The 10,436-nt window shown below is 39.4% G+C and overlaps 1 protein-coding gene across 3 annotated transcripts in view; it reads left to right on the plus strand.

The window, feature by feature from the left end:
* Positions 1 to 850: 850 nt before the first annotated feature.
* Positions 851 to 10,436, plus strand: part of LOC116381897 (glucose-6-phosphate 1-dehydrogenase) — a 12,658-nt gene continuing 3,072 nt past the window's right edge. The window contains exons 1-6 of one of the 3 annotated variants that reach the window (XM_031844398.1): positions 851 to 922; positions 5,578 to 5,696; positions 8,349 to 8,386; positions 8,518 to 8,626; positions 9,150 to 9,367; positions 9,738 to 9,896. In XM_031844398.1, coding sequence (XP_031700258.1) covers positions 5,583 to 5,696; positions 8,349 to 8,386; positions 8,518 to 8,626; positions 9,150 to 9,367; positions 9,738 to 9,896 — 638 coding nt within the window. In that variant the 5' untranslated portion in view covers positions 851 to 922; positions 5,578 to 5,582. Of the gene's footprint in view, positions 923 to 3,636; positions 3,659 to 3,678; positions 3,818 to 5,577; positions 5,697 to 8,348; positions 8,387 to 8,517; positions 8,627 to 9,149; positions 9,368 to 9,737; positions 9,897 to 10,436 lie in introns of those variants that run through there. The other 2 variants (XM_031844397.1, XM_031844399.1) reach the window with 2 other exon arrangements.

Consider the following 10,436-nt stretch of genomic DNA (forward strand, 5'->3'; position numbering starts at 1 on the left):
CTACGCCTCTGATTGTGAAAAATATTTTTACTGACAGACAAATGTGGCTCCTATCTTCTACATTCCCATGTAGGTGAATGCTTCCCCGGATGGCTGGAGCCTCTTCTAGCTCGGATAGTAGACCAGCCTGCTGCAGTGGTGAGCCCGGATATCACCACTATTAACCCGTATGACCTAAAGTTCGCAAAGCCAATCCCTGGACCACAATATTACAGTCGAGGGAATTTTGACTGGAGGCTCCATTTTGGATGGGAGTTTGTCCCCGAAGAGGAGACGAAGGGAAGGATGAATGAGACACATCCCATCAGGTGGTTATGAGAATACATACCAGCAGATTTTAAAAAGCATCTCCATCGGCGCCACAATGCTCTTTTTATCCTCTTAATTATAATAGTTATTTTAATGAAATCTGCATCAAATACTAGTAGTGTATTGACAATCATGCAAACTGGACGACTGGAGTAATCACAATCATGATTATGCAGATGCAGTTCAGTCATGTTCATACATTCAGACATTTTGGGAAATATGCACATCTGCTTTCTTCCTAGGAGTTAGACGAGAAGGCTGAAGCCTTTTTGAAGCCTGAACTTAAGTTACAATTAACTTAAGTTGACTGTCCAGTTACTGTATTATTATCTTTTGTGCAGTTGGAAAACATTGGTCGGAAGTTCTGCCTGCATGCGAAGAAGACAAAAAAAAATTGGGGGCTTGTTCGAGATTTCCAATGTCGTGTAGCAGAGGTACGCTAAGTTATTTTTAGTATTTTGAGTACACATCCCAGAAAGAGGCACGGCTCAGCGTCAGCAATGCGCTGTGTTTACATGCAACCCCTGGAGGAGCTCGTGTGTCTCTTAAATTCTGTCAATTGAAGGGAAAAGTAACCACAGCAGCGCCCCAGCAAGTGTGGATCTACACGCAGGTACGATGTACTTCTCTACATTAACTCAAACTCTGCAGCAACTCATGTTACAACACTGCATGTCTCAAGCTGCGCAGGGAAATTTCCTCCATTTCCTCATTCTGTCTCTCTACCTCTAAATTTGTTTGACAGTTTCTTAATCTGAACGCGATCCTCTTAGAGTTTGAGTCTGAGAAATTAGTGTTTGGTAGATTATTTCTCTGTTGTAACAATACTTCTTGGCAATACATTGTATACCGTTGGAAAGCCTGTTTAGTTACCTTTTAAATGGTGCCCCATTTGTAAGGATCATGCATTTCTGGGATGAGCAGCACAGCTGAGTATGTGGGTTGCGCCCATGAAAAACTTGCCAAATCTTCTCTGCCTGAACATGTGGAGGAATGTTATGTTCAGCGATGAGTCGAGATTCTGCCTAAGGAAGTTGGATCGTAGGGTCAAAGTGTGGAGAAGACGGGGAGAATGCTATGCTGATTGCTGCACCGATAGAGTAACACCTTTTGGTGGAGGCAGTGTGATGGTGTGTGGCGGCATTGGAGGCAATCTCAATGCAGAGAGATATCGAGATGAGATAATCTCCAAACACTAATTTCCAAACTTTTTGTTCGATGTATATATTAAAACAGTTGTTCGTCCCTGTAATTGTTCATACTGGCTGTGACGGAATCCTTAATAGTGCAGCTCAAATGTGAAAGATGGGGAATGAATACACAGTCTTTGTGCCTGTTAAAGTTCAGCCAAAGCTAACAGGAGCCTTCAGCAGTCAACTAATCAAATCAAGAGATATCTTACATAGTTACGGTCTTTTGTAATATTCCTCTGCCACAACTCAGACAGAAAACTCTCAACACAAAGAGGGAATCTTGTGACTTTTTGGAACACACCCTCAGGATTTGGTTAACTCAGACGGATGAAGCCTCATATTAGCTTCTCCTGAACGTTAGAAGGCATGTTTTGGAGTCACTTCCCGGCTATAACAACAGGGGGAATCGTTACACTGACCACCAACTCTTTCATTCAATGAGCATTTTGGGCACGTGAGTGTTAAATCAAAGGACGAGTGATATTTTATATTTTTCTTAAGGTCAACAAATTCCATTAAAAGACCAAAAACAACAATGATCCTACAACTACTACCTATTACTTCTGTAGCCAAAGCTTGATCATATTCCTATTTAAAACACATCAATGAGCCACATTGTTGCACCACAAGTTTGTGTCGCAGGAGATTTTATAATACTGTATATCTGCAGTTCACCTTTAAGCCACATGAGAAAGCCTGAATGTCTGTATTATTCTGATAATTTTAAACTATAACGTTGAGTCTAATATGAAAGGGTAACATGGATTCTAATTGTTTTACTGATAAGAGGGGAAAAAAACCCTGTGAACTCTCCCTAAATGCATGTATTTGGGTTAATTTATACATTTAACATGTGTATGTTTTCAATAACACATGCATCAAACAAAAATGTGATTTATCAAATATCTCTCTTCAACATGGTTGGTTTAACTATTCAAGATAATATAAGGTGATGGCGGTAAAATGGTCAGGAGACATTAATTTAAGCACAAAGTCGCTCTTCTCACGACAGATGAGGCCTATTGTGAATTTGTTCACAATGGTTTGTCAGTTTTAAAAGTGTATCATTAGATTCAATGTTAAGTAGATTACAATTATTAGAACAATACGAACATCCAAGCTCCTTCATGTGGCTCAAAGGTGTACTGTATGTTGATGAAATTTATTTGGCGGCCTATAATAAAATCTCCTACGACCCACGATCCCGAACCAGTCTTTGGGAATGAATGACATGGGGGGGGGGGGGGGGAAATGAAACTATGCTCACAATTCTGAAAACTTGAAGTTCATTTATCAAAGATTCCAGACTGCTCAACCATAAGAACAACTCTTTCTCTCAGTTAGAAATTCTAAATGAACCAGGACTGAAATACTCCAAACACTTCATATAGTAAAACACTGACAGTGACTAATGAGTAGCCTATACTTTTACCTTTGATACTTGAAGTAATGTTGTGATGCAGGACTTTTATCTGCAGTAGAACATTTTCCCAGTGCGTTAATAGGCCACTTTTACTTAAGTAAAGGATCTGAATACTTATTCCACCACTGGATATACATTTGGATATTGTGTGTAGCTTTGTATTGTGTGTTCTTTTTTGTATATCTTTGTATTATGTCTTTACCTCGTACCTTTTGTCATTCTGCTTTCTTTGTTTTGACCTGCCAAGGGACTACAGATGCAAATTATCTTAAAGCTATAATCTGGTACGAAATTTGAAAAATTTGAAAAAAAGCTTAATAGTTCAAAAAGTTGAAAGATTAGACATATTAAGAGACATAGCACACGTGTCCTCAACGAGCTGAACATTTTGATATTTGAACGGTTTCTGTAGCTTAAAAATGTGGAGGGAGATAAGTAGCAAAATAGGTACGGAAGAAGTTGAATAAAGAGAAACAGGATAACTTAACAGCATTCCAACAATAAACGGAGAGATTGTGCTCAAAGATTAAACAAAACAATTGCTCCTTTTTCCTCTTGCTCCTTTCAATTCCCACCTGTCTGGTTTTTCATTATTGGCAGTGTGGTGTGTGTGCGCGTGTGTGTTTGAGCGTGAGAGCGGGATGAGGGGGGCTCGTAATGTTAAACCACGCCCATCGGCAGAGTCGATTACGTCACTCGATTGGACGCGCGATGGGAACTCGAGCGAGCGCTGGTGAGTTTCTCCCCAAACCAATAAAAAAAAACCTCTCCGTTTCCTCTTTGTCGCTTAAACAGGGAAGTAGGCAGGACTCTGTGAGTGAGAGTGTGTACCGTGAAGCCTCTGGTACGACGCCGTCAGTCCACGGTTTGACGCTAAACTGCCAACAGACCCGTGAGTAGCAGTAGATTCACTTCTATTGAGCTAACTTATAACCGTTAGTCACTGTCGCGTGTGTATAAGCTAACGTTCGTTTTAAGCTAGGTGGATGTTTTGCTAGCTGCGGAAGCGGAAGTTTTTGAATTGTATCGCTTGTCAAGTCCGTCATGTTTAAAACATGAGTATGTGAATCTAAAGGGATGATGACAGAGCGGTTTTTAGTTTTAGTTAGCCCAGCATGCAGTCATTGCTAACGTAAATGTGGTTAAATAGCAGCATATTGTGAGGTGTTTCAGGCTGGATGTTGGTAGCGAACATGATGAGCAGCAACATGTCAGCCCTCGTTATCTTGATGTGTTACCCGAACGTATCTAGTGTAGCGTTTAGCCCTCTAAATACAGGATTATGTGGAGGATTTGACTAATATCATTATAGTGTGTTGTGTATCGGGCTAAATCTGGGAGCTAGTGGTAGTAGTCTAACAGGAAATACACGTGGTGTCCTTCTGAGTGTTGTTTATGTTAATAATAGGGATGATATTCATCTGTAACCTCACATGACTGTTGATTGTCGATTGTCTATTTTAACGCAGGTTTAGTTAAAGGAACACTTCACCCACTAAATTACCATTTGTGTTGGTGTTGAAATCAGTGAAAAAGTACTTCCTGATTTGGCTCATTGTTGCCATGATTCACAAGGAAATCCAAGTTTATTATCTCTCAAAAGTCTTGCTCCTTATCTTTTCATTGTTGGATAATGGAGGAAGTAATGGACCAATGCCAGTGTTTGTTTTCCTCTTGGCCCATTAGTAAAAGTCACATATAGTCTACTTTATGTCACAGCTGACCATTTTCAAACAATAGTGCTGTGTTTTATGGTTTTAGTCTCGTCTTTATTTGTCATATGCACAACAATACATGTTACAGGGCTAGTCGATGAAAATGACAACAATGCAACAACAAAATGTAAAAAAATAAAGAAGATTGAAGATATAAAGTAGTGCAGAGGTCCTAAATATAATATAGTATATAGAGAAAATAATACTGTGGTTTCAGGTATCCATTGGTTTCTGCCGGTGACGATTATTTTCATTATTGATTAATCCAACTATTATTTTTTTCTATAAATGTTTATTTTTGAATATTTTTCTAAATATTTTTCAAAATCCAGAGCTATTCTGTTTACAATCACAGAAGATAAAGGAAACCAGCAAATACCCCAAAATTACTTGAAACAATACATATCAGTCAATTCATTGACTAACCGTTGCAGCTCAAGGTAAATCAATCAATATTTTTTTCTATTAAATTAATCAACTGAAAGAACAGGAGCAGTGTATTTTTAAATTCTGATAAAGTGACGTCAGCAAATTGTTGACGATTAGTTTTCTGTCTTTCATCTTGGATAATCACGTAATCATTTAAGTACCATTCAGTTAATATTAATTTTGTATGAAAATCTTGTCGCTGACACGGTGACCAATGGCAGTGCAGACTTTTCAAATCAGACTCTGCACTGCTTCACCTAAACTGCAACGATTATACAAAGATATTACGGTTCTACCAGACAGGAGCAAAAGTCCATTATATCGCATATGACTCAACAAACTTTCTTCCATTTTTATTTTTATCAAATCATCGGCAGCACTGATGCATTCCTTTTCGGGAGACCACTGTCTCCCCGATGTATTTGTCTCCCCGATGTTGGTTTAACATGTAAAATAACTTTGGACAATCTTTATTTACTGGGTGTTGTTTTTTTGTCTCCTTTTTTAGAGAAAATGAGCAACCTTCCCTTCTCTCGGTCGGAGGTGTTTGGGGAGCTGAGGAAGGAGCTCCATGAAGATAAAGAGTTCGATCAGTCCGCTCACATCTTCATCATCATGGGAGCATCGGTGAGAGCAGAGCAGGGGAGGGGACTCAAAATCTAGTCAGTGAATTATATAAATATGGTGCAACACTTGAGAAATACAATGACATGAATAGTCTTAATCACACAAAATATACTGCGTGATTTAAAATAAATAAATTCATCTTTTAGGACCAACCAGCAGCATGTAACTGTTCTCTGTTACCTTTTATTATTTTTGGCACATTTACTGTTCAGGCCTCTTAGGCAGTCCTTGTTGGCCATGATTATGGATGAGTGTACTGCAATAATTGCACATGTGTGCGATTAAGGAACTGTTGAAACTGATTTCACCAATCTTATGCAAACAAGCACCACACAGTCGTCCAAGCTTTCACAAGCCCGACACGGAGGCAGAAAAAAACCTCAAGGTTCCTCTTTTCAATAGTGTGTAAACACTATTGAAAAGAGGAACCTTTTAAACATGGCATCTTAAAAACCCTTTTTGTGCTCATTTAAATCAAACGCACCCCTCAAATGCATCTGTTTATTGTATTTACACAGATAAGATAACTTACAATATAAAATAGTTGTATAACAACTTTCATTAGATTAAATAAAGTGTACATTCAACAACTAAAAAATTTGTATTGTGTTATTTTGCAAAGAATAAGTCGACCAACTTTGTGACTTTCAATGTCACAGACATAATTAATTTCCTTTACTGCTAAAATAAATGGAATAAAAAGTTGATCAATCTCAATGTGATCAGAAATGTCCTTTTCACTCTCACTATTTCCTCATACTGGTCAGGTGTCGAGTTCATGAACTAAAATCATTTCAGGTATTTTTAGAACTGTTTCTTTGTTTCTCTCTTTGCATTCTTCTTCTCTACCCGACGATCTAAATGTGTCTACTACTCATTCATTAGTTTCTCCCATTTAAAGCTTCTTTATATGGGATTCAAAGCACATCTAGTGCCTCCACACAGCACTCAACATGGAGAGGGCTGAGCAGTTTTGTTCTGTTGGGGAAAAAAAAAAAGCATTTGTAAATCAAGCGAAATTACAAAAGTCTCAAAAAAAGCAATCACTTTAAATACATATATATGTGGATTTCTATTACATCTGATTACAAAAAAGGAAATATTTGTGAGAGCATCAACAATATATTTGTAGATCTTATTTTTATATGTGGATTTTTTTTTTACACACTTGTATATAATCATAACTATTGTTTTTGTATATTTAAAAAAAAATATTTTTTTGTAAATCGTTCTGTCTAGTCTCAATATTAATAAAGGCAATCAGATCACATGCATGTCTGCTGCTTTAACACCACACATGCACGACAAATAATACTTAACAACAACAACCCCCAGCTACATATCTGCTGTAGATGCATTGCAATGCTTTATTAACGCATCGTGCTAAAACCACAGCTAAACGATTATTCTAACAATGCACAGTGTTGACTTGTGGTTGTGATGCTTCTCTATTCTGTGAAACTCCTCGTAGCCATTACTCCACTGTGTGTGTGTGTGTGTGTGTGTATGTATGTATATTTTTAATTTTTTTTAAATTTTATTTATTTATTTTCAAATAGTTGTTAATGCTTCTCAATACTCAAACCAGAACATCTAGTCAGCCTGCATATTAGATTTGCTCAGTCCTTCCTTCTCTTGCACTGTTTGCTCAGTTGGGGAATGAGTTCTTTCTTTTTTGCAGTGTCACTGACAGTCAGCTGTTTTCTTTCACTGGCACAGGAAGTGCTGGGCTGTGTGTGTAATCTCACTCTGGCCCCACTTGGTTCATAGATGCGTGTGTGTGTTTCTGCAGCTGTTTTTAAATGGCTGCACTGCGAGATACTTGCATGTTTATCAAGTGTTAACTTACAGTCACGCCACACTATCAAACATTTACTTACTGATCCTAATTCAACGGTTATAGCGGTGCAGCTTCATGACATGAAAGGTTTAACAGGTTTGTCCTTGGCTTGTGTTGTGTTATGACTTTGTACATACCAGACCACATCAATGACCAACTTCCTAACTTAAGTGTGACATTAAAGACGCATTTCTGTTCAGTTCTTCTTGTCAGAAATTATTTTAAACACGCAGTCTTAAACAAAGAAGCAGGGTAACACGTGGCGTTGAATTTCCAGTTGAGGAAGAGATGAATAAAGTGAGATGTCAGATTGTGATTTAAGCCAACAATCTACTGTTAAAGGAACTACTTTTTGGTTAAGTTGACTTCTAATGTCCTGTCCTGTCTTCTCCTTGTATTGATTTGAGGTATGCTTCGGTTCATCTCAGATTTCCTACTTCCTCCTGTCTTACACATCTTATAGTTAAACTACTTAGCAACAGGTTCTTCAACATGATTTAATTTGGCACCAGGGACCGTCTTTTGTCTCCACACAGTCTGTTGGTGGTTGGCATTTACTCTCAGTGGGATTACTAAAGTGGCGCAATCCCTAAAATAAGACAAAGCTGCCTACTTACCTGTTGCCAGACCGTGTGACCTCTAGTGCGGCAGCAACTTGTTTCATGGAAAACAAATCACCACTCTGACAAAGTGCATTGGTTAAATAGGGTGCACAGTAAAACCAAACACAGCATCCACACCTAATGATTGTGTGTTGTGACCTAGATTTATTTGATGAAATCATATTTGTGATTGTGTGTTTGCACCTGTAGGGGGATCTGGCTAAGAAGAAGATCTACCCAACTCTATGGTGAGTGAACCTCTGACCCCTGTGAAAAGGATGAGCCATCAATAGCAAAGCCGAGTCTGAGGAAGGAGACTCTTCTAATCTGGACGGCAGCTTCTATAGTTTGATCCATATGTTGATCTGCTCTCTCCCAGGTGGTTGTTCAGAGACGGCCTCCTCCCCGAGCAGACCTATTTCGTGGGCTTTGCTCGCTCTGACCTGACAGTTGATGCCATTCGGACTTCTTGCTTGCCATACCTGAAGGTAAAACTGCACTTTTGAGATAGATCTCAAGGAGGATAGAGGAATTTAGAGCAGACAGTAGCAAAAATAATACACAACTATGTAAATAAAAACCTTTCAAAGCAAGAAAATAATGTCCTTAGGTCCATCTGCCATTCCTCCCTCCATTGGCCTAATCCTTAAAGCGACGATGGACCGACAGAGATTTATCACCGTAATCTGCAGCTCCACTCAGCTTTACAGAGCTTTATAGTGAGTTTAAGCTTATGGTTTAGCTCTACGGTCTGCAACTTTACTGTTTTGGTTCACTCTCTCCGCTCTCATGGCGTCGTTTTCGGCCACAGCAGAAAAAAAGGTTTAGAAACCTAGTAACAAGTTTGTCGCTTGAACTTAAAAGGTGATGATATGTCAGTGTTGTGTTAACAGCTCTGTTCTGCTGCCCCCAAGTGGCCAAACGAAGTCGGCCTTTTTAGACCACCAGTCTTTTTTAAAAACATCCTTATTTAATCCGTGGGTGTGTAAACGTTCCCACCCTCTGACCCAGGCGACGGATAAAGATGCAGAGCGGTTGTCGGCCTTCTTCGGGAGGAACACGTACATCAGTGGGAAATATGCTGATGAGAGTTCCTTCTCCAAACTCGACACGCACATCACGTCTCTTCCCGGAGGACCCGAGGCAAACCGGCTCTTCTACCTGGCGCTGCCGCCCACCGTCTACCACGATGTCAGCAAGAACATCAAGCACCGCTGTATGAGCACCAAGTCAGTACACTACTTCTGCTTTGTTACACTGCAAAGTGATGCCGTTAAATCAACACCTCTCTAAAAACAGAACATTACAAGTAAAAATGACTTTTGCGAGGTGTACCTTTTTATAACCTGGCAATTTAGTGTATGTAGTAGTAGTTTAACTTAATTTGTCTTCATCTCTTACTTTTATAAGTCGGTCTGATGGAGGAAACAAGTGATCCTCTACAACTTCTGTCATGTTCTTTTGTGATCTTTGCCTCATTTTCTTTTAATTCAGATTTAAGCAGAAACCCAATTTTAAACCCAGTTGTGTCCCACTAATATGTCATTGAGGTCAATCAAAGTGGACTTGACGTGTTATTTTCCCTCTGTGTGTGTGTAGAGGGTGGACCAGGGTGATCGTAGAGAAGCCGTTTGGACACGACCTTCAGAGCTCCGAGGAGCTGTCCACTCACCTCTCCTCGCTCTTCACTGAGGACCAAATCTACCGTATAGATCACTATCTGGGCAAGGAAATGGTGCAGAACCTCATGGTGCTCAGGTGAGTCAAGCATCGTCCGATAAGAACGCTTCATTGCGTGCATTTATTTTATTTATTTATTTATTGAATGTGATATCGTGAACATGTGTAGAGGAAGAACGTCTCAACCCGTTGAAGATTGTTTATGCGTGTTGTCACGAACGGCAGTCTTTTCCCAAACATTACGGGTAAAGGTGGTGTTGATATTATTTATATTTACCCGTAGTGTTAATACTTAGTAGTACTTCCCTGTGTTATTTTTAGCCCATAGTATTATAATATATTATAGGATACCTACAGTACGAGATATTGAGTTTTGGGGTCCACTCTCAAGTGGAAGATGAGAGACACCAGCTCTAGATCCTTGAGCGGGTCCAAATTCTTGCTCATACTATGAGCAAGAATTTGGACCCAGTCAAGGATCTAGAGCCAGGGTTAGGAACCACTGTTTGTATACTAACTGTTTGCCAAGTGAGTTCCCAAACTTAAATCACTGACAAGTAATTCACTAGAGACAGAGAGACACAGAGACGGACACAGAGAGACACAGAGACGGACACA

The sequence above is a fragment of the Anarrhichthys ocellatus genome, unplaced genomic scaffold, assembly GCF_004355925.1.
Source record: "Anarrhichthys ocellatus isolate YVR2014 unplaced genomic scaffold, GSC_Weel_1.0 scaffold5, whole genome shotgun sequence".
NCBI classification, from domain to species: Eukaryota; Metazoa; Chordata; class Actinopteri; order Perciformes; family Anarhichadidae; genus Anarrhichthys; species Anarrhichthys ocellatus.